At 40.0% G+C, this 23,908-nt stretch overlaps 1 protein-coding gene across 8 annotated transcripts in view; it reads left to right on the forward strand.

Annotated features, from left to right (window-relative positions):
• Positions 1–23,908, forward strand: part of CUX1 (cut like homeobox 1) — a 273,385-nt gene that overhangs the window by 42,935 nt on the left and 206,542 nt on the right. For 7 of the 8 annotated variants that reach the window (XM_030472171.1, XM_030472165.2, XM_030472166.2 and 4 more), the window contains exon 2: positions 8,057–8,167. In XM_030472171.1, the coding sequence (XP_030328031.1) occupies positions 8,057–8,167 (111 nt within the window). Of the gene's footprint in view, positions 1–8,051; positions 8,168–23,908 lie in introns of all 8 variants that reach the window. The other variant, XM_030472172.1, reaches the window with a different exon arrangement.

The raw sequence follows: 23,908 nt of genomic DNA on the forward strand, positions 1-23,908 counted from the left end.
AGTGTAATCCCTTTCCACTTGAACAGCATGGCTGCTGCATTTGTGCCTTGAAACGATAAGAATAGTGCATGAAGTAGTTTGTAATTACTCATTAGTTAATTGCCTTTTTTGGTTTTGCTGCTGTTGTTTTGGTTTAATTTATTTAAGGGCCAAAGCTCTATTTAAAATTGTCTACAAAAATGGGCGTTATGGGGCACGGTTGCTGTGCATCTCCTTGCTAAACCTAAAGGTTCGCTGCTGTCAGAAACCTGACGAGACCGTTGTTTTCTCCTCACTGTCCTTCCCATGTGCAGCTATTCTGGTTGCTGTTGGGAGGGCTGAGATGGAGACCAGAGTAGACAGTGAAAGCAGAGGGGAGGCGAGTGGGACCCAACGCGCTGTGATCTTGATGGTGTGGTTATTGTGTTCTTGGTTGCTGCTTAAGGGGTAATTTTTCTACTTTATGTGGTAAAGTGAGTATGGCTGCTGGCGCTGGATCTCGGTCAGCTTCTGATCAACTGACGAGATAGGTCAAGCAGATGTATTTTACTTTGTGTCTTGCCTAGGCAAAGTCTTTGCAAGCAACAGTGGGTTTCCTTTGGTTTCCCATAATTGATATTACTTGGCAGAAGAAGATGTAGTTTGGTTCCCCACCGCCCTGTTGCTGCTGCAAAAGTCACAAATGTTAAACTGAGGCATTTATTTTTCTTTCAAGTAACTAACCAGCATGTATGTGATTAGCTAACTTGATTTTATCACGTAGAAAGCCATCAGTTGCATAGGGCAGGGAAGCAGGAGTTTCCACGGTTGTAATGTGGCTGGGAGACGATTGGGTGAGCAGATTGCTCCAAGTCAGAGCAACACTTGCTGCTTCTCTCTGTACACTTGCTATCTGCCTGAAATCCTCCCTTCTGGGAAGCCTCACTGCAGCAGTGTTTAAATTAATTCATTGCTTTTTGGCCTTTTCTGTGGTAGCTATTGAAGCAACTGGTTTGAACTCTTGCTTTTAAGTGGAAGAGTGTGAAAATTAATGTGTGGGAAGTCAGTGGAGCTGTGAGCAGAACCCTGCTGGGGTGGGAGCTGCAGCAGCCTGGTTGTGGACGTGCTGAGCTTCCCGAAATAAGGGAGCCCTCTCCCCAGCAAACACATTTTGGGAGATTTATGTCCTTTAAAAGTGTAATCACTGAAATACAAACCCCAGCAGAGTGTTAAGTAACTGATGCAGTAGGCTTGCTGTCAGTGTGTTTTTGCCAGGTATCAAAACCAAACTGTGACATCTTTGGGTGAGGGAATGGAAGCTGGTGGTCTCACAACACTGTAAGGATGGTGGTGCTGGTAGTAGAGCATCTGCATGAGAGGACCTTCAAGGAAGGCTTGAAGAGGATCAGCCTTAGATGTGGCTGCTTGGATCTGGTTTTTAGCCTGCCCAGCACTTGAGGTGAATGCTTACTGTGGTGGGGAGAGAGTAGACCTGGTGGGAACAGGGATGACTAACAGTCTGGTGTAGGAGCTGAGGAACACGAGGTGGAGGCGAGAAGCTTTGGGGTTAGGGTTGAGGACGCTGGGAGTGAAACCTGAACCTCGTTTCTGTAGGGAAGTTGGAGCGCATCAGCATGGTGGAGAACTAGCCAGGGCACTGCTGGTTGGACCTGGGGCTTGTGAAGGTGTTCCTCAGCCCTGAAAGTGCGTGGCTTTGAGGAGAGTGGAAAGAGAGAGTAGATAATCCTGGAAGATGAAAACTATCTTTTGGAATGAATGGGCAATGTTTCATTGTTTCCCTGAGTGAGAGGAAAAGCTTGTTAAATGCAGACCTTTGGCATTAAGGTCTTTATAGCTCTGGACAGTCTCCCATTCTTTGCATTTTCAAGGTGTGGAAGAAGAGACAGGCATAACTATGTTGGCTCTGGCACTGGCAGTCTTTTCTCCTCGTAGTGCATTTGTTGTTGGTGTAGATACTTGTGCGGCTGGTTTGTACCGATAGGAGCTCCTTTTGAAAAGCCAGCACTAGCTTTCCCCTCTTGTGAGATTTTTTGATAGGCTTTCCCTACGTTTGTGGTATTGGCTGGTGTTATTGTGAGCAGACAAAGCCACAACAGGCTTTGTGTTTTAATGTTTTCCTTTTGTTTCTTTAAGAGCCCGTTAATTAAGGTATCTTATTGACAGCTACATCAGCACCTCCGGTTTTGTTCACTCTTTGTGGTGGCCACCACACACGTTGACTCTCTGTCCAGAAGCATTGCGCAGAGGTCAAAATTTGTTCCAGTTAAAGCCTGTTTAAGAACTTACTCAGAGTCAAATTACTTCAGTATGCGGAAATAAAACGTGTTTATTGAAATTTCCTAGCTAATTCTGTGTGTGAAAGGTAGTTACATTAGTTTGCCAAATGGCAAAATGCTACTTAAGAAATGGGTTTTGTTTAATATTTATGGGTTTTGGGTTTTTTATTTCCAGAAGTGTAAAATACAGGAATTCTGGTCTTTGCATTGTTGTTTGTTCATCATTCCCTGCTGATGTGTAAGGCAGGGGATGGTGGTTTGTGGGGTGTTGAGCTCTTCTTGAACTCTCTGATCATCCCTTTCCCTTGTGTTAAAAAGGGGCTTTTTAACAGGCACAAGTTCATTTTACCGGAAAGAAACTTCTTCCACGGTTGCATTATTACCATATGTTTTACCTTTCTGAGTGCTTTCTGATTGGAATTGGGGCTGGCTTTTTACAGTCAAAATAGACATTAACAGAAATTCCCAGTGTCTGCTTTGTGGTTATAATGCAGAGCTTTACCAAGGGAGCACAGCACGCCTCTTTGTTTTCCCAGAGAAACACATCAAGCTCGCAAAGCAGTTTATCGTTTCTGCAGTACTTGTGTGATCAGCACGTAGGCTTCTGCACAGGTGAAAACGGTGGGGTTTTAAAGATTGAGGGGGAGATTGCCTAATGTATCAGTTAGGGAAGTGCAAAATTCCCTCAGAAGAAGCAGGCTGTGTGTATGCAGAGTTGTGCTGCACACTAATACATTGGTGTCATAGGTGTACCAAGAAATTCTTCAGTAATAGAACTGATACATTAGCTTTGATAGATCAAACAGTGCGGTCCTGAGAGGTTGAAAACAAAACTGAGACTACTGGAAACTTTCAGTTGCATGTTATCATGTAGATTGAGTAACTGATTGAAATGATGATAAAGGGAAATACCTTAAAAATACAGAAACAAGAGTTCAGGGGAAATGGTTACTACATTTACTGGTAAAAGACTCCTGATCTACGTGCAGTTGTAATTTGTGTCAATCCTTGTAATAAGTAAATTGAGGCTTATGGTGAAAACATGCTGTTAACATCTGCAGCCACGCTTAAGGCTGTCAAGGCATAGCCTGGGCATTGTGTCCAGGAGTAGGAGTCTACCAGAAAAAAAATCAGTGTGTCATAAAGATATGATATGTGTTTCTTGCTCCAGTGTAAGCAGGGATTTACCATTGTAAAATGGGAGAATAACCAAATTTGGGGGTATGGTTGCATCACAGTGCTTATGGAGGATTATTAAAGCTTTTTATAACTTTCCCATGTGAAACATAGAAATGCTGGGTCTAAGCAGACACTAGTAGTTAGGATATGTTAGAGCAGCTTTTGGGGGGTTTGGGATGCTGAAGTGTGTTGGTTTCTTGTGTCCTGAAATACCAGTGTAGTTTCCTTCCACTGTTTGGATGGGGGAACAGAGACTTCATAAATGTCCAAGAAAGCCCAATTTCTGTCTAGAATCATTTTCCCAAGTGAGTACGTCTTGGAGAGCTCTGGTGGCAGAAGGGGCTGGGTTGGTGCTCCCTGTTACAAAAAGGGGGAAGGAGGGCTTCAGTGTGCTAAGCCAGTCCGTTGTCAGTGGTGCAGACCTGCTGGCTAGGGGATTATCAAGGTATGCATCTCGTAGGGGAAGGCATGTCAGCTGTAAAAGAAAACAACCTTGAAACCTGCCTGAAAGGAGGCTGGAGTTTCGGAATTGCTTGGGGTCAACCTAATTGCAGGTTGGTGCTGAAAAGGAGGATTCCACCAGCCTCCCTCGCTCCAGCTGTGTTTCCCACCTCCCTTTTGTAATGGTACAACACCGTGTAGCCACGGAGGGGGGCTTAGCAGGGAACTGATTCAGTGCAACAGAATTTAAGGGGGGAAAGGTGGGATATGTTTTTAGCAGGCTGGGATTCCCATTGTGGCTCCCTGCACGGCTGTGGCATGGGGTGACAGAAGCAGGAGGAACAGAGATGGCTCCTGGAGAGCCTGAAAGAGGCTGGAAATACTGGCATTAAAGGAAGCCAAATTCACTTCAAGTTGATGGTGGATAGCAGATTGACCCTCCTAGTTTTAGATATTTTTATATATATACTACATGAAAGAAACCTTTTAATGTTTGTTTTCTAAGGATTGCTTTTAATGACTCCTGCACTTCAGAGCATAAGACCTTCTTTTCTCCTCTCTTCCCACTGCCTCCCTCCCACCCTCAATAAATTTGTTGAAATGGGTCAAAGCAGAAACCCTGGAGAGAGTTCTTTAGTTATCTACAGCTTAAGCAGTGCTAACTGTGTCCGCCCAAAATCGATGGGACTTTGGGGCAAGGGGCAAGATAATGCTCCTGCTTGTTCTCTCTCAAAATGTCCTCCCAGTAGTGACTCACTTTTGCAGGGGCGATTGAATGGTGGCTATTTTTGGCCAGAAAGTTTATTAGCTGCTGTTGAATCTGTGGAACTAAAGCTTCCAGGCTTTGAATCCTCTCTGTAGTCCGGTCACCACTGCAATGCCTTTGAGCCCTGGCTTCTGTTTGCTTTTCATTGGAATCTTTTTGATTTTAAAGGTGCCGGAGCGATACTGGGACATAGTCTCCTATTTTTGATACACCCAAAAGGACTCTCTACTACGCTTCTCTCTGTATAGTATTACATCTCCTTTTACTTTATATCTACTTAGAGAGTGGTTGCAAGACTTGGGAAGTGTGTATACCTTTGAGTGTTGTGCAGTACTCAGGTTTGAAACCTCGAAGTTAATGGTACTTAACTCTTTAATACATGCTTGCTTGCAGAAATGGTGCATTGGCCACATTGAATTTTTACAAAAATTGGGCTATCTCCTGAGATTAAGTCACAGAAGTCTGAAAAATCTGCCATTAATGCCTGTGGGTTGTAATCCTATATCTGTTATTAGGTTGAAGTAAATGAAACTTGCATTGAACATGGTTGAGATGAAGTGAGGAAGAAAATTTTCCAAATAGTTTTGATTTGGGGTTTATTAACCACAACATAGCTAGAGGATTTTAGTGTCTCAGTTTACATCAGATCTTGTATATGGAGCTGGATGTCTGCAGTTCTGCAGCTGGAATTCAACTTACTGTGTCAGTTGTTCATAAATGCTAAGGCAAGATCTTGAGCTTGTGAGCTTCAGCCCCCAGCACCAAAGAGTTCAGTGCAGCTGAGTGCTGGCATTTCTCCTTGGTGATATCTGTACCTGAGATGTCACATAAGGAAGTGTTTCACAGAGAGAAATTATTAGACCGGTCCCAGCTGGAATTCTGAAAGTAATGGGAAGGTGCCCGTGGTAAATGCATTGTGGCACTGGTATCAATCAAGCAGTGAGGGCAAGATGGTTATTTGTCACTTGCTCCTTGCCTCTTTTCTTCATAATAGCATGAAATATGTGCTATTATGAAATATGGTTCCTTTTTAATCAGTTCTTTTTCTTTCTTGTCTTTAAACATGGAAGTATAGGTCTTTAAAAGTCGATTTTTCCATTTGTAAAGTTGCTCGCTAGCACCCTGTATTGTAAGACAAAGCGTTCGATTCTTTGGTCTACTGAAATTCCTCCTTACTTCATGATTTGTGTTTGCTTTGTTTTGCTTTAAATGTGTGCTTCCTTTTTAAATATAGTTTTCCAAGTTGCTGGCCGTACCAGATTGTTTATATTTTTTAAAAGCCTTCTGCTTAGCCGTTATATTGCTCTTTATAGTACAGCTTAACCACATTGGTTTCTGTTGCTCTTTTTTCTTGCATAAACTTAGCTAGGATGAATTTCAAATGTGGTTTATCCAACTGTTAAGTATTTCCCACTTTTCTGCAATAGATTTCACATATGTTACAGAATTCCAAACCAAGATCTGGTGGACGTATTGCCCTGTTTTTTCCCTCCAAGTCAGAAATAGAGGGTTTTTTAAGCATTACAGTGACAATATTTAGGTCACTGGCTCCAGCGTGCTGCCTAGCTTCAAATCCATTTGTCATATTGAGCTTGTTGCTGAGGATTAAGATAACTAAGGTCCAGATATAAAAAATAAATTAAAAAAATCTCTTAGTTTTGTGGTAATAAACCTAAAGGGGGGGAAACTGTTGATCCTTTTGAGTTGGACGCTGCAGAAGGCTTTTTTTTCCTCCAGAGGTCGAACTGTGGGGTCATTTAAAACACATATGCATCCATCCAAAGGCACAGGATTTACCCATACAAAAAATTAACTAAGTATTTGGAATTAGGCTCTTTCACAGGTGTTCTAGAAACCAGAATGTATCTGCTAGTCCAGTACGTTCTTTATTCAGACTTGCAGGATGGGGTTTAGCTGATGTCCCGTGAGTACCTGCTGCCTGTTGCTATTTCTAACACCTCTGCACACAAATAGGAAGAGGCAAATCTTTTGTTCTCCTGTTTTGCTTCCCCATGCTGGGTGCTCACTTCCACTGGGAAATGCGTATGATCCAATGCACAGTAAAGTTTTTATGCTAACCATCTAGTAGTAACCAAATCCGCTTTACTTTTATTGTGATCTTTGTGTGTGTTGGTATCAAGAGATGGCCTGGTCAGTGACTTGATCAGCTATTGGGGATCTGGAATCAGACCCCACAGGAGGTGCCAGGCTTGGTTTCTCAGTCTGTTCCATTACAAGTTGTTGGGTTATGAACAAATGCCAGTGGTGCAGCAAGTTTTCTGGTGGAGAATCTCGGGGCTGGAGGCACGTTGGCAAAGTGATGTGATGAAGATAGCCGCAGAGGAGACCTGCTCTGTGTCTTGCCGTAGCATGTTGTTCTTTTCATGAGCTTCTTTCACATAGCCAGATTTTTCTCGCTTCAAATTAATAACGGAGGAAAATAGTGCCAAATTCCTTTCACAAATTCTTGGTTATAACTCCAAGCGACCTGGGGAATGATGTACATAGCTGAACTTAGCCTTTATGTTTTTCATGTTATGTGGAAATACTGCAGAAAAGGAATAAACTGACATGGAAGATTGAGTGTTGTTGGTTTATGGGCTGAGAAGTGACCCGTTCAATCTATTATGGTGGCATTTGGAAGCACAGCACTGAGTAGAGAAGCTGGGATGGGGATAACACACTTCGATGGAGTTGGGCATCGCTTTGTAGGCTGAGCCTGTACTTTAGCCTAGTAGAAGCAGTTGGAAGATAATCTGGCATTACCAGACGATTAAAAAAAGATAGTTTTGGAGAAGGAAACAGAGACTTGCCAATAATTTTAGAGGAACAGATTCCAATAGTAGGAAAAGATAATTTTGTGTTCGAATAAAGAAAGACTTAAATTGAAAAAGAGCATTGCAGTGGCAGTACAGAATTCTACACAGTGCGTCACTTGAAATTAAGAGTGACTGAAGCATAACCACTCTAGGCTGAAGTATAAGGTTAACAAATATTTGAGTTAATAATAATATTTTTTTCATAGAGTAACTCAAAAAGGGAAAATCCAGTTTCTTTACAAAGCGGGCAGGTGAAAATGTACCTGGCTGGAATGTGGTTTAAGATCTGGATTTGGGAATTCATTAGGATGTGGGTACTGCACGCCACTGCTGCTATCCTGTGTAATGTTGTGGTAAAGACACGAATGCTTTTGGGAAAAATGATACTTGGGTTGCAAGATGGGTTGTAGAACTTCATTTCATGTTATTTAGGAGGTCCAATTTCTGGAAGCTTGGTGGTTTGTTCTGTACCAGTAGTCCAGCCATCTTGATATTCCAAATGCCGTGATGTACATATGAGCTTTTGTTTTTGTTTCTCTGAGAAACAGAGCTCTGACTATAGTTCCTTTTTGTTGTTGTTCTGTTTTTCTTGACAGAGAGAGCTCGATGCCACAGCAACAATATTGGCAAACCGGCAAGATGAAAGTGAGCAGTCGAGGAAAAAACTTATTGAGCAAAGTCGCGAGTTCAAGAAGAACACTCCAGAGGTAAGGAGAAAAGCTGTTCCAGTCTGTCAAGTTTATTGCAGTAGTATATGGTATTAGGCCTATGTAAGTGTGTTTTTCCCTTAATGGTTTATTTCCATGATTTTCTTGTATGCATTGCCAAGTCGACCATCCTAACTAAGACTGCTTGTCTTGGATGATCTTCTCATCAGGAGCTTTTGCATTCTGTAAATAATGGATATGAATTGATGTTTTTAGAGGAACCATAAACATCAGCTTTCCAACAGGCTTTCTCTATATTTTATAATAGTATAAGACCTGGAAAATTGCAAAAAAATTATTCTTCACTAACCCAAACTCTCTTAGCACTTGGATGTAGAAAGTGACATTTTGCTGCCTAAATAAATCTGTATCAAGTGCATAACTTCTAAGATGCTCATTTTTCCATCAAAAATCAAAGTAAGTTATGCTGTTGACTTCACTGGAGATGCAGCAAGGAGATGCAGTGCTGAGCTCTTCAGCCACTCCACACACTCAGTGGCAGGTAGTGTGTGAAAGGTGTCAGGACCAATGCTAGGCAAGCCCAGAAGGGTGTGTGTTACATGTAGGAAGCTCTTCCATGCTCATGTTAGCACGTGCAGTGTGTGTCATTGTACGTGTATGCACAGTTACATCAAAAGTACATATAAACTCATTTTGTTAACTGATGAATGTGTAGCAGTGCGTAGGGCTGTTTGTTTTGTGGTTTTTTCTCCTCATGATTGCCAGCAATCTGTTTGTTCATCCAGGAATGTTCTTGGGTTTCAAAGTTCGTTCCAGATAACCGACACACAAGTATCAGTTCCTTCCAAGTACCTTCCTAGGAAAGAAGCAGCAAGCAACTGTACTAACCTTTATTGCTCCTTCTCAAGTAGCAGATGCTGCTTTGCTTCCTGTTGGGACAGTGGGAATGATGCTGGAGGATCTGACCCAGAGAGGTGAAAGGGAACGTCAGAGCAGGAGGGACTTCTGGGGAAGGGGGTGTTGAACTGATGCCCTGAGGATTTTGTCCTTGAGGTGGACAGGAAAGGCCTAGTGAGCCAGTGGCATTTCCAAACCGATACATTTATGTTACTAAAACATCAAACATGCTGGTTTTAATAATAAAAATGAGTTCTGTAGTTTGACTTGCACAAGAAAGCATTCCTCAGCTAAATAAATAACTCAGTGTAGAGCTTAATTTAGATTTCCGTAATGAAGTAACAGCTTTATCGGTATTAAAAAAACCCCAAACCCACAAAGATGGAATTGTTAAATGTAACAGTTTGTTTCAGGATTCTGCTTTCCATTTTCTTCTTCATTCTGCATGCATCCCTGTCAGTGCAGCAGTGGTTTAGCCTGATCCAGCATCTCTTTTCCTCTGCTGTAGCCAGTCTCACCATAAATCAGGAGAAGCGTCAATTGCCTTGACTTTCCTATCCATTGCTGTCTGGGATGTCCTCTAGACTTTCCATAATGTCTGCTTGAAAGCAACATCCTGTGTAGCAGAAAAGGATTAGGAAAATTAGTAATGAAATTGAGGATACTTTTGTTTCTTTTTACTTTAAAAAATGTGACAGATCTATTTGGGTCATTTCTGCCTTCCTTGCAAATTATCACATTGCTGCAGAAGAAATACAATATTTGCATGTTTATAGGAATGACTCCAGGGCTTTTGGTATTTAAAAATGTTAGAATACTATTTCTGACTTGGCATACAGGGAGATGACGCTGGGAAGAAGTATCTCATGTTTGGGAACCTTGTGAGAGCAGAAAATTCAGTGGTGGATGTTACATGCAGCAACCTTTAGAAACAGTTCTTAATTCCTGTTACTGCAAAAATACTTTTTACCTCCTCACACCTTTAAAGAGGTGATGTCAGACCTGCTGCTCATAGGTGTTTTGGGGTATTTTCAGTCTCTCTTTCATCCTGAGCAGCTACTGTGGAAGGCTGAGTCTGGTCAGGAGATTACTTGAAACATCAATTTTACATGACTGCTGCTTGGAAGACATCTCAAAATAGATCATGTGAATTGCCACCCTGCATCAGATGATTATTTTCTTATAGTGATAGGTCCTGTGCTACTGTGACTAACTGTGATGCTTTTGGGCTATTTTAACCTCTGAATTTCTTGGTCTAATTCATTGTATCCTCATATGCCAATTGTGTTGTGGATAAACAAATGTGTGAATGAGCATCTTTGAGAAAATTTTTTTCCCTCTAAATTATTTCAGTTGCACAGGTTGATAATTTTTGTCACAAAGCGAAGATACTTCCCAATGTTGATAACTTTGCCTTTGCTTCTGCCCAGATTCCTACTTGAGTAGGTACTTTTTGCTTACCTGTTTCTGTTTTAAACATTGAAAAGCTTGTCTAATACTTCCATTATTGTTATTATTGTTATTTTAAGCTAGTCCACCAGAAAACAAATAACTGAGTAAGCCTAGACTTTGTAAATCAGTAATATCTAATTGTTAAATACTCATGGAAAGGGAAGACAACAACACTTCAGCCTGCTTAGCCTGTAACTCTCCATTGCTTTCCTTTAGGATTCAGCTGTTATAAACTAGATGGTGCTGAGCAATGTTGGTTGTTGCCAGGCTCACCTGAACTGTGGGTCACTAAACTGAGCACAAGAGAAAGGACCAGCTCTTGGGAAATAAAATAAGAGCCTGATTTTCTAATATGAGCATGAGCTATAAAAATTGAGGCAGATGTGAGGCCGTTGCATTAAAGCATATATTTGGGTATAGGAGCTTACCGTGTGAGCTTGTTTCTTTCGTCACTGGTTTTTTCCTGATGGTAAGTTGAACTGATGATTCCTCATTGTTGCCCTTTAGTTTCTGTGCTGCAGATGTACTCTGTTGACGAGATTTAGGAGGTCATTTAAGTGCTCGAACTGGCATTTGTATTTTAAAGATTGGATTGGCAAAGTTATGGAAGGACCTGGGAGAACCCTTAAACATAGACAACATAAGTATGTTCTCAACTAAGTAGCTTTAAACTGCTCTGGAAAGTGGACTGTTGGAATGTGACAGAAAACAAAATGAATGAGCATATGAATAGCGTATCTTAACAGTGGCTGGATGGACACGGCAGCCTGCTGACCCCAAGCACGTCTTATAAAGAAATACAAGTTCTGCAGTGTGACAGTGATGTTGCTGTGGTGGGTATTCCCATGAGCTCATGCCCGTGTGTTCATAGAAGTTGGTATGACCACTTTCAATGTGTTTACACTGTTTGTATTGTTCTACATCGTCAGTTCTGTGCTGCTTCGGTTGATGTCTAATGAGCAGTGTTCAACTGCCTACATAAAACCTGGCTTTCATTGCTACCTGAGCTATCACCATCGTCCCCATACTGCGGAGTTATGTTTCCGCAGTACCACTACCACAAAAGAGAAAGCAAGATGCGTCTGTAGAATCTTGTTACAAAAGGAATAGTTTTATTCATGTCATTGCATATTAGGGTGATGTGTATTTTCAAGATCCATGTTTTTTTACAAGAATAACATTATAGTTGCAAGTCACAACTTAGGAAAGGGAATGAACACAGTTACTATGCAGTGGCTCAGATTTTTAGAATTTGAAATTCTTCGATTCTTAGTCTCCAGGTGTTTCTGGATCATTCTATTGGATTATCCAGTCTCTGCAGCAAAAGAGAACCAAATTAAGCTTAAAATTAAAAATCAAGGTATTGGTTGAGTTCTTGAAATGAGAGACGTGTCTTTCTCATGGTCAGTGGTGAATTGTGCTTGATTCCCAACGGCTCTGTACAGTCAGCTTTGGCCCTGCCTGTGTAACAAAGTGAGAATAAGAACATGCCTAGAAACACTACTGAAAATACAGTATGTTTGGAAACAGTTGATGCTCATGGTGTCTGTGTCCATAGGGGTGCATATTGATTTGCTGCCATCTAGAGCTGGGTTCTACTCCTTTCTCTCTCCCCCTCCTTCCCCTTTTTCCCTCCTTCCCCCCTCCCCTTCCATTTCTGCTTTTTTCTTTTTTCCTTTTTTGCCTTTTTTTCCTGTTTTCCCCCTTTTCTTATTTTATCCTTTTCCTTCCTTTTCCTTCCTTTTCCTTCCTTTTCCTTCCTTTTCCTTCCTTTTCCTTCCTTTTCCTTCCTTTTCCTTCCTTTTCCTTCCTTTTCCTTCCTTTTCCTTCCTTTTCCTTCCTTTTCCTTCCTTTTCCTTCCTTTTCCTTCCTTTTCCTTCCCCTTTTTTTCTTTAATTTACTTCCCTGTGTGCCTGAGAGTACACAGTGTGTGGATGTTCCTCCCTCCCCTTCACCAGGAACGTACAAGAATCATGTTAGTATTGAGGCCTGAGTATGGAAGAACAGACATGATATTCAATGTAAACATTAGCTAGCATAACACAACTAAATGCAGTTAATACAATTTGTAATTAGTAAATGTATCAGTGCATGGTAGGGAATTAACAAAATACCAACTTTTCATGTATTTGCTGACTTATTACTTAAAAGTCATTTCAGGAAAAAGGTGAGGAAGATGCTCAGTGATAACTAAAACACCTCTTTAGCAACACAGCTTCTAACACACATCCAAACCATGGCACCATACTGCCACTGTGAAGAAAATGAACTCTATCCCAGCCCACATTTTTAATACTTTAATTCTATTATAAAATTGTTTTTTATAATAACAGAAATACATCTTAAAAATACAAAAATGCAAATACTTTTGTATTTTTAAGATTCTTCCTATATGTGAATCAGTAACATTGAATACTCTCCTTACTGATTTAAAACATCATTTCCTTCTGTAAAAAGCCTCAAATTATAAGAACATAGAAGTATGGCTTATCTCGCTGGTTTGGAACCAAGATGAATACCTCTCCTGTAGGATAATGATATTTAGGTGTCATGTCCTCCCTTTCAGTGTTATATGGAATATTACCATTTTCTGAAGAGGTTCTGTTTGCAAGGTAAATGATCTTTATGATAATTCATATTCCATGGGCTTGTTATTTCTAAAGCTGAACGAAAATGATGATGATATTATTATTATACTTTTTTCAGAAAAATGTATAAAAAATTGTATGTATAATATAATTTATCTTCATGTCTTAAAATGTAATATAAAAATTAGTCTTTTGGAGCCAGTTAGGTTAAATCAGATCTAACCTTGTCCTGGAGGTCCCTTATTCAAGAGTTCTCAATAATTTTGTTGTCATTATTTAATGCATATTTAACTTTAGCATATTCTAATTGTTAATAGGAAAACTACCAGTGTTTCTGCCGTGCTTCTCTATATTATGATCTCTTGCTGCCCTTTCATTTTATTAGAAGTGAGGGAACAATAAAAGAATTCTAACTCACAGTTGTATTTTTCTAGGATTCTCATAAAACTGACCTCCATTTTTGTGTGTTGACCATTCTCACCACTATCATTACTAAACATTATTAAATTTTCTTTACAAAATCATTTTCATCACCCACAAAAAGCTGAGCCAGAGTCTCTGGCAGCTGGCATCTCCCTTGCTATTTGCTGTACACACATTAATGCTCGCAGTGATTCTTGCTCTAGCTCAGTGCATTGAGGAGCAGCAAATCCAAGCCAGGAGCAACCACTTTAGGCAGGTACACCAGAGAAAAACGCTTATGTGTTAATGTTCTGTATTGCAATATAGTTGTGATTATTCCCCCTGGGTCAGTTTGGTGGTGGAACTGGCATCTTGGGGTCAGTAAAACTTTCGTGATGGTTTGTTTCCCCAAACCAAGCTAATTTTGCTTTTCTCTGCAGGGAAAACGTGTCAGTGAAGGCTGTTGGTGGGCAGCAGCCTGTTGGGTTGCAGATTGATAGAATCTATTTTGAGGTAACAGGACTTGAGAAGGTCTTTTTACAAAATGAATCCATATTTTGGGGGTTATGGGTATGTAGGATTTCTTGGATAACTGCATAGCAGGTCTGAAATCTAGGAAAAGAATTCCCTTGACCTGCAGAAGTAATGATCGTGCATCACATTTAATTAGGCAGAGAAGTTTGATTCAAAGCATTATCCTCAAACCACATGATCAGGACACTTTGAGTCCTCTGTCTCAATTTGCTTTAAAAATATCCTTAAATCAGTTTTTTACAACAGACTTACCTCCAATGTCTTTTTGTAAACCTGAAAATATGTGATTGATTAGAGTTCCAAAAGTCTTCCAGAGGGAGACACATCTGCTTCAACTGAACATGTCAGAGTAGTTGAAGAAGCCAGTTACTCTGAAGACACTTGCTCTTAGTAATTTAGATGTATTTTATTTAAGCATTTTTCTGGTTAAACATGCTTGACAGTTGAAGAATGCATTTTTCTTGTAGCAACATCACTTGCAGGTATTAGATTTCAGTGACGTCAAGGGTGCTGGATTTTCCGTTGCAGAAGAGGAGAATAGGGGGTAGTTTTGGTACTACTGTGCTTTGCAAGGGGACATACTTGTAAGCAAATATTAACTCTCTTGTTGAGCAGTGGATGCTACTATGAGTTTCTCCTGTCACTAAGAATGGAATAATGCAAAGCAAATAGTTTGTTTTCCTTGAGTTGTACTTGCCTTTGCTTGAACTTCTCGGCATTTGACCCATTTGGAGGCTGGCCAGAGGGAGCGACCGGGGCAGGGGATGGTTGGGGAGTGGAGGTCTGAAGGAGGAGAATGTTTTCAAGGTCAGAACTTGAAGGAAGAAACTTGATCTTACAGGGCATTTGTCATCCTTCCTCCTCAAGAATGGTTGTAGTTTATGGAAGTGTGCATTAAAATTAGTTCCATGATTTACTGAATGCACCGTTGACTGTTTCTTATGGGGAAATATTTCCATTTATTTAGCTGAAATAGCTGAGATTTTTCTCGCTGTGGTATCAACATTTAAGAGCCATTCCTATGTTCTGTGTTACTTAAAGGTAAGTTTAAGGCTGGGAATTTATGTATAGATCACACAAAGACTGAGTACTCTCAAAGCAAGCCTGAAGTTCAGTTCCTAAATTTGCTTTGACTTATGTTTAAGATTCAACTTACAAAAATAACAGTCAAGAAAGATCTGTGCTCTTCCTTCCTAACTTACCAAAAGAAGAACTAACTAAACATCTTCGAATAGTACTTTACCTTTTACTTTATGAACAGATATGCTGTAAACCTCCTTCGATTCCTCCGCCGGACCACCTCAATGTCATTCAGGTGTAATTAAAGGAACATGTTGTTCTCATTAAAATTATGTTGTCATGAATAATTACGAGAGATTCTTTTCATTGCTTCGACAGTGGATAAGTGTAAAGTTGGATCTACTTGAAACAAGGGCAGAAACGATTAAGTTGTTGAGTGAAAACGCTCACAAATGACTTGGTTCCAGCTCACGCTTGTGAGCTTTTCTCTTCAAAAACAGAAAAAACAAGTACCCCAGCTTCCTGCAGGGGTGGGTGAAGTCTTGAGGTAAATGTTGATAAAATGCTTTTAAAACCTATTTTCTTCCCAAAATTTTTAGTATATTTTGCTTGCTTAAAACAAAATTTAAAAGCAGAAAGCTTCCCGGTAACGATTTTTGAGTAAATTAAATGACATTTGAGAATTAGAACAGTTGAGAGTCATTTTTATTTTAGAATTCTTTTAGCATTAACACATCTGCAGTGTTGATGAATATATGGAAAACTGAAATTGTGCTTCTCTCCTGCCGTGTCTCCAATGTGACAATAAATCAACTTTTTTTCCTTTTAAAATGTCTGGCCTTATAATTTATGTTTGCATAACCCATTACTAAATTCATAGTAGGTGTTTTAGTTGGCAGGCACAAGTCCAGGGATTCAGTGGGACCTATTTTAATACTGAGCTTTTGTTGCTGTTCATAATTATGTGTAGAAATAGATGTATTTTCTTAATTATAAAGCCTGGCTTGCTTTTGCTTTGGGTCTCCTTTTATTTCCTCAACACAAATTGTGCTTAAAAGCTGTGAAAGAATTATGCTTTTTAGACTTGAAAAAAGAAATGGATTTACCAGGTTGTTTTTTTCCCCACTTTTTAAAACTAAACCAAACACAAAACTGTAATGAAGTACAAAAAGTTGTGATGGATCCCTGGTGCTATTTATAATTTTTGAGGATTCTTTTATAGTCAAGTTGTAAATATTTAGGCCAGCGTGGAGACAGTATGCAAACAAAAGAAGTTTTATTAATAACCATTATCTGGACCCTGGTAATAAATATGTATGACTTACATAGGAATAAACCCACCCAATAAATATAAGAGCCATACAAAGCCATTAACAATTTTTAATGGACTTGCAGATGGAATAATTTAATGTGACTGTAGTTCCTCAGGTTCCAACTCCTGTAACTATTTCTCATCTGCTTGAAAGCTTTCAGCTGAAATACATTGCTACCATTCATGATCCCACCTTGTCTCTGTTTAAAACCATAAAACTGTGGTTTCACCATTTTTGAAGCACTAATGCTTATTTATGGCTGCACCTCTACATTTTTTAAGTGCAGAGGTGGATGTTTATCTATTGAATGTACATTGACTTTTAAAAAGCAAGTTTTCCTTAGAAGCAGCAGCTCTAGACCAATGTTCAGCAGCGAGGAGGGAGGTGAGTGGTCCACAGAGCTGGAAATAGCTTTATCCATCTTTGCTGATCTTAGCTGCTTTCCTAACCCAGGAGTTACACACCTGCCAGTTCCTATAGCAGATTATACAGACCTGGATCAGTTGGAGGATGGGTTCATTGATTATTACTCTTAAACATTAAAGCTGATAAGGACCAGCAGATGGGCACATGCCCATCTGCCTAAAAATGGGTTTGTATCTTTTCTTGTGATTCTCTGAAATACAGGGAGCAATGAGAAATATCACCTGCTTCAGCTCATACGTAAAAGCAATTGGTTTGTTGAACTGGCTAATGCAGATACAGCATCATTGCATCTTATAAAAGCTTCTACTGTGGTTTCCCATATGTTTTGTTTCCTACTGGGTAAATAACTGCACTTGAAAGTATTGTGAAGAGTGTGTCAGGCCTGTCAGTTAGTTGGGGGAGGGCATTGGGGACCTTTTAATGGGTAGGATATCACAAAAGCAGTTCTTGTGCATAGGCTGATAAATGAGCTGTTCTGTGAGAAGAGGGGCTTGTAAACATTCTGGAGTTTTAAAAGCTCATTTTAAACCAAAGCTTTCATTTAGTGCAAGATAGTGCTGGGAGTGCTTTAAAAAAATGCCCAAATGAATTAAGGCTTCTCAGTCCTGTTTGTCAGAAGTGATTTGAGCACTGAAGGGCTGAACTCTTACGCACTTTCAGTGCACTTTAGGGCATGTCTACACCTGCAGTGTAGCTTTTCTAAGGCTATGGGTATGACCGTAGGTTTCAGATGCAGCTGAAGGTGTTCCCTGGCTACTACCCTTGGCTGTCAGAAGCGAGGAGCTTCCTTTCATGCTGCCTGCCCGAGCATGGCGTAGGGACCACGCTGTACCACAGCAAGTTCAAAATGCCAAATCTCCACAGGCTTCATCAGAAAAATTAACCTGTTGCTGATTATCCCCTTTGCATCTGACTGATGAGCAGCTGAAGAACTGGAGCAGGCAAATAAGAAGCAGTAGGTTTGTGGTGGAAGCAAAGCGGGCTTGAGGCTGCCATTACCTGCACCACGTCGGTGGGAGCCCCATGACCCTGCACCACTGCAGTGCCCATCAGAATACCTGAACCACTTACCTTGAAACACTGTCCCTGTGCAAGCTTGGCGAGCTTTCCTAGGCCAGGCAGTGCTCAGCTGGAGGAGCTTGCATCAGGTTTACACATCCCTTTGGTGCTTTATAGCAATCCACTCATGCTTCCTAGCAAAAACCAAGTGGCTGGTTCTTGTGAGTGGACAGTGATCACACTGTGTGTAAGGGACAGTAAGAGTTAATTCTGTCCTGGCACAGTTTCTCTTCTCGCTCTTCTGCTCCTATCATCATGCTGTGCCCTCTGAGGGACGTTTCACAGCGCAGAGCAGTGGGTGCCCCACATAAGCAAAGCCCATCACCAGCCAGACTGCAGACTGTGAATGCTAAAACTCCGCTTAAAATCAAGAGTTGATGTGGGCAGCAGCACACTGCAGCCGTGCATCACTCCCCGCGTATGATACGTCTTTAAACTATGGCATCTTACTGCAAGCAACACATTAACTGCCTACAGTGTGCTTGGTTCAGCCATGCAGTTAAAATAAGGGGAGCAATAAAGAAATGAAGTGCTGCTTTGTTAGGAAAGGGAAGACATTATTAGCCCCATTCCCCCCCTCCCCCCCAGTAATAATCAGGTAACTGGTTGAAGTAGTTCTTCAATTAATTCTTGATAAAGCAGTAAGCCAGTTTAAAATGTGCTTTCAGTTACAGGAAAAGGCATCTATTCAAGCTCACCTGTTGAGGGGATTATCTCTGCTAAACACACTCATTTTACCCAAGACCAAAATAGATCCTTAAAAAATTATTACTGAAATAGGTTTAGAGCCGATAGAGAGATTTCCTTCAGACCTGTTTTGTGGTATGCTCATCTGCTTTTTCAGGAATTCTAAGCATTGAAGGAATGAAGTCAAAGCTGCTGCTTGTCTTTGAAATGGATGCCTCTTTGATAAGTCTCTGATCTCTGTACGCAGAGTTGTAGTAGCAGATTCAAACACTGATTGTAAAATTGGGAGACTAAAATGTAGCCACAACAGCTTCAAACACTCTGTCTCTCTGTCAGATTCAATGCACAGGACATTGCCAGAAGTTAAAAGGATGCAAAATTAAAGTAGCCTACTAAATTTACCTGCCATGGAGAATCCACAAAAGAGCTGCCACTTCTAATCCTCACATTCGTTTCAAATTATTATTTTTTCAAATTGGACTCCCTGATCTCTTCAGCTCAAGCTGTTGTACACATTTGAAAAGCTGTCTCTTCTTGTCAGATCACTGGTTTAATAATAATAATATCTTAGGTTTATATAGTCCTTTTCATCCTGCAGCTTCCTGAAGCGCTTTACAAGCTTTATATATACAAAATCGTGCAACCACCTCTTGGGTGGCTGGTGCTCGTCAGCCAGAGAAGTGCCTGGCAGCTTGTTCCTCCTGTGCTTAAAAGCATCGGGGAAAAGGAAAAGATACAGAGATGATTCCAGTTCATCCCAAGGGGATGGTCCTTCATCTCCTGCGACAGGGAGTTAGAACCAGTGCAGGGATGTTCTGTCCACCCCAAACCCGGGGGCATAGTAAACTAAAACCATCACCAGAGTATCGCAACCCCAGTGCTAGTTTTGTTTTGTGATTATTTTACTATTTCAGTGTACTCATAGTCTGGAAAATACCCCAGTCCCTGGGATTTGGAAGAGGAAGAGGAGTAACTTTGCATGACTTCTTTCAAAAATGTACATGTGGAAATGCAGGTACCTTGAATATGAAGCAGTTACTTAAAAATAATCCAAACCTCTACCCAGCTATTCTTACTCATGTGGTTTTGGTGGACACTGGAGGGACAGCTGGTTCTAACCTGTTGGCAAATGTGTTGCAATGATTTCTTTAAACCTCCAGAAGCTGCTGGGGGTGATGGCATGGAATAGAGTTTTGTCACATTAGTTCTAACTCTTGAGCTAATCATTTCTGGGAGCAGAGAGGTATTGAAGTGCATGTGCACTGCTCATTAGTGGAGGAGGCTCAAATAAGTTGAGCCATTCTGCACTGGTTTCTAAAGGAAAAAAGGGCAAGAACACGTTGACAGAGGTTTAGATGCCATTAGTCTAATGAGACCAGTTTTCTGTAAGGATTGATCTGGCCGATTTTTTTCTTCCTTTAGTTCTTTATGTTATATTTTTGTTTGGCTTCAAGTTTGCCCTTTTCAAGATTGCTGGTGCTGAAAGGAAGCTATATGAAAAAAATAAAAATCAGGCTCTTTTGTTCCTGAACTTAAGAGCCACTGACACATCTGAAGAACATCCTGCTGTGTTGTGTCCATCTGCAATTTGGGTCACATCCAACCTCGTAACTTTCTAAAATTATCATAGGTTTTGTGTTCTAGATACATTAGAGACCATTTTCTGTGTCCAGATTCATATCAAATAATCTCACCGCCTTCCTTACCTACCATTTGAGGGCTAAAGAGGAAAGCTTTTCTGCATGGAGGGAAAGGGTTCTTGAGAGCCAGGAAGAGGGAAAGATGGAGACCCAGACGTGGTCTCAGAGGCCTTGAAAATGTGGAAAAAAAAAGAAAGTGTACATCCATAGACACTAATGCTAATGGACACTTATCCTGTCTCTGGCTTTAAATTATTGAGATCCTGCTTCTATCTGGTAATGCAGCTTAATCAGAATCGGTTTTACTGCTTCGACCCCATAGGGAACCTTCTAATTTCATGGTTTTACATTTTGTTTAGTCACTGTACTGGGAATCTTCATATCCTGCCTCCTGGTGGCATTTTGAGGCTGAAGGATTGGTTCTGCTGCAGGTCAACATCCTTTATGCTATTGAACTAAAAGACACAAAGTCTGTGTATAGATTCTAAAGAGATCATTCCACTGTCGTGTTTAAATTCAGTGTTGGAAGGAGCCGATATGCAACAGCATGTTAATGGTGATACCTGAGATCATCAGCACTATGGTGTATTCTTTACCCACGCTGACCATGAGATGAGCAAGGCTCATACATCTTTCACTTCAGTAACTACCATATCTTTATTCTCTTAACCTAGTCTGCAGGTTTCTTAAAGGGATTACACTCCCAAGCCTGGGATTTAAAGCTAGTTTTAATGAGTTTGATGAGCCTGTGTAGCAGACTTTCATAGAAGCCTGTCTGTCTAACTAGCATTTTTAATAGCAATTCCCTCTGCTCAGGAGATTAGCAAGCTTAATACTTTGAGGGCTTCTTCCCCACTGGATGGTGGGACATAAAGTCAAGCTGTACTGAAAAGTAACAGTCTTTGCCAAAAAATTAGTATCTTTAGACTTAAAAGTTGCAGCTCACTAGTGTTAGAGATGTCTTTGTTCTTTACTAGCTCTGAGGTGTGAAGAGTTGAGTGTAAGGTGCTTTTCAGTGCTCATCTGCATCTCCTTAGGCTTTTACTCTAAAGTTCCTCACGTCTGTCTTTTGCAGAGGATGCTACTTGCTCATCTCCCGTATGTGCTAATTTGCTCAGGGAGCCTCCCGCCCTTCAAGATTACTTAATAAAATAATCTCTGAATTCATATTGTTTACTTAATTTTCAGTTGAAGTTCTTTAACTGTGAGCTAGCGAAGAGCATTTGGGTGCTCTGCCTGTGTGTGTATGTGTAGGTATGCACATAAAACTAGTTCTACTTACAGATGAAGCTGGTAATGGTGTCTTAGAGCAAGTGTGCTACAGCATCTCTCCAGTTGACATACTTTTCCAGTAAATTCTGTCTCTCAACAATAGAGTTAGCACATTTTCAAATGTGGGAATGCATGCAAAATGTCTTAGAAAATGGCTTCTGATAAGGATTCTTTTACATGAGCAATAACTGGGTAAAATAGGTAAGTGTAGATGATATGTTTTATGGGGTATTTGATTCTTAAAACCTGTCCAACATTAAATATTGCTGTTCTGTTTTCCAAATCAGTGTAATTTCAGAGCAAGGAAAAAAGATTTCTGCATTCCCTTTGGTTGGTTTGTTGGGGTATTTTTAATAAAAGATGAAAGAGATGCAACATGTTTTGCATGTGAGCTCTTGAAATATTAGAAGTATCTTGGGGAGATAGATTAGTTGGCAAAGTGCACGTTGTTGAACCGTTGTTCAGAAACAAAAGCAGCTTCTGGTGGGTAGGAGTGTTTTGTTATCTTTTGGTAAATCTGATCATACATTTGGTTTTGGGACCTTAAAAAAGGGGTTGTCTTGTCACAGAGCTGGGATGAAAAACTTTGGTAACTTTCCTAAAGGTCTCTATAATGATGATAATGTACTGAGATCTTAGACACATTCAGTTTCTTCTTTTATAAATACCTGTGTGCTTCAGAATAGAGTTAAAAAAGGACGTTGGTATTTTGGGGGGTGGGCTGGTGGGGTGGGTTCATGGGCATCTTTGGCTGTTTTCTGCACTTCTTTAAATTACTCAGTCTGTTTAGAACATAACCTTTTTAAATGCATCCCTAGTTTATGCCTGTACCTATGGCGCTGTGCAATGTGGAGGGAAGAGGAACTTGGAAAAATAGAAGATAAAATTTTAACACTTAATTTTTCTATTTTCAGTAATATTCTATTGTTTGTATTATTTTCAGTTCTGAAAGTGTTTCTTTTCCTTGTCAATACAAGTAAATGCTTAGATATGGCATCATCTGCAGCATTTAAGGATAAACAGATACTTCAGTGCTAATAGCATCTCCAGGTTTCTTCCTTCAGCAGGATGATTTGAAGGAAGACAAAATGGCTCACGAGTCCTGACTTGTTGCTGCCAAATAGGAAAGGCTGTAATTGAAACTTTGGTGGTAGTTGCGTGTCCCTTTCGTAAGTATTTGGGGTTTTATCTTGCAGGATTAAAAAGACATGGAAGTGAAATACAATCAGGTATAAAGGATGTTACATAAAATCTGTGCTGTTAAATAATAAAGTATTTTTATTGAAACTAATAGTTTTACCAATGTGCTCACTTTTTCTTGCTCTCTGGGTAGGAAAATTAGCAATTAGTATTCCAATAACCCAATCTAATGGAAAGATTTACCTGTTGTCAATTACATTATAACTGATATAGTATATAAAACCTAATGTGCTCCACGCTTTGATATCCTTCAATCTGATCTTTTATAATTTGTGCTAGGAATCAGAATTTAATGTTAGAATTCAATCTTAGAATTTAATTTAAGACCAGAACATTCAACAGCTACATTTGTTGAGTATAGAAGGTAGTAAAGGGATAAACTAGTAAATATGTTGTGCTTGAAACATGGATTTTGATTCAGTTATTTAAGACCCTTGGACACAGTAGCACTGAAGTGTCTATTAGTAAAACTGGAATGTTTTCGCTTGTGTGGGCAGTTTCTAAAAGCTAAAAGTTTGGCTCTGAAACGTCAGTGAAACACGGTTTCCAAATGGCAAGTAGATATATTTGTGGCTGCTCTTCTGGTGATCTCCTTTCCCCTTCCTTATTATTTAGGGATAAATCCTGTGTCTGTAGTGTGGATTTATACAGTGATAAACAATCACAAGTGGTGCCAACTGCAGAATGGTATTTGTTTAATAAAAGATTGAGTAAAAAGAACCTTGGTGTTTGATTTTCAGTACATTCACTAAATGAGCTTAAAATTCTGGGGCCAAAATAAGAGAAATGTATTGAAATCTATGAAAAAGAGCTGTTTCTGAGAATTGTAGTGACTTTTCTTACATAAAAAGGAAATAATTGACCTCCATATCAGTGGGTGGATAAAAAAATAAAGATGCTTAGTGGATAAAAATCATTACATTTATCTTCTTAAAAACAGGGTCTTGCAGGTTGGGATCTTTGGTTGGAGGCTTTCCAAAGCTGATGACTAAGTTAGAAAAGACAACTCCCAAAGCTGCTGGGTGGAGTTCCTAGACTGGTACCAGCAAATTCCCAGAAAGGAAAACAATGGCTCCTTAATTGGAATTCTTTAATCCAAAGATTATTCACTTATCAATACTCTAAAAATATCTGAAATAGCTTCCCACAATTCTTAAGTATAATAGTTGTTTTAGTCGGGATGGAAGTGTTCTGTTTGTACAGCGATGGTAGATGTGCCATAGGATGCTTTTATGCATTTCTTTAGTGTTTAAGAGCAGAAAGGGAGATGAGAGGTGAAAGATGGAAAAT

This window comes from Strigops habroptila, assembly GCF_004027225.2.
Source record: "Strigops habroptila isolate Jane chromosome 13 unlocalized genomic scaffold, bStrHab1.2.pri S16, whole genome shotgun sequence".
In the NCBI taxonomy this organism is placed as follows: Eukaryota; Metazoa; Chordata; class Aves; order Psittaciformes; family Psittacidae; genus Strigops; species Strigops habroptila.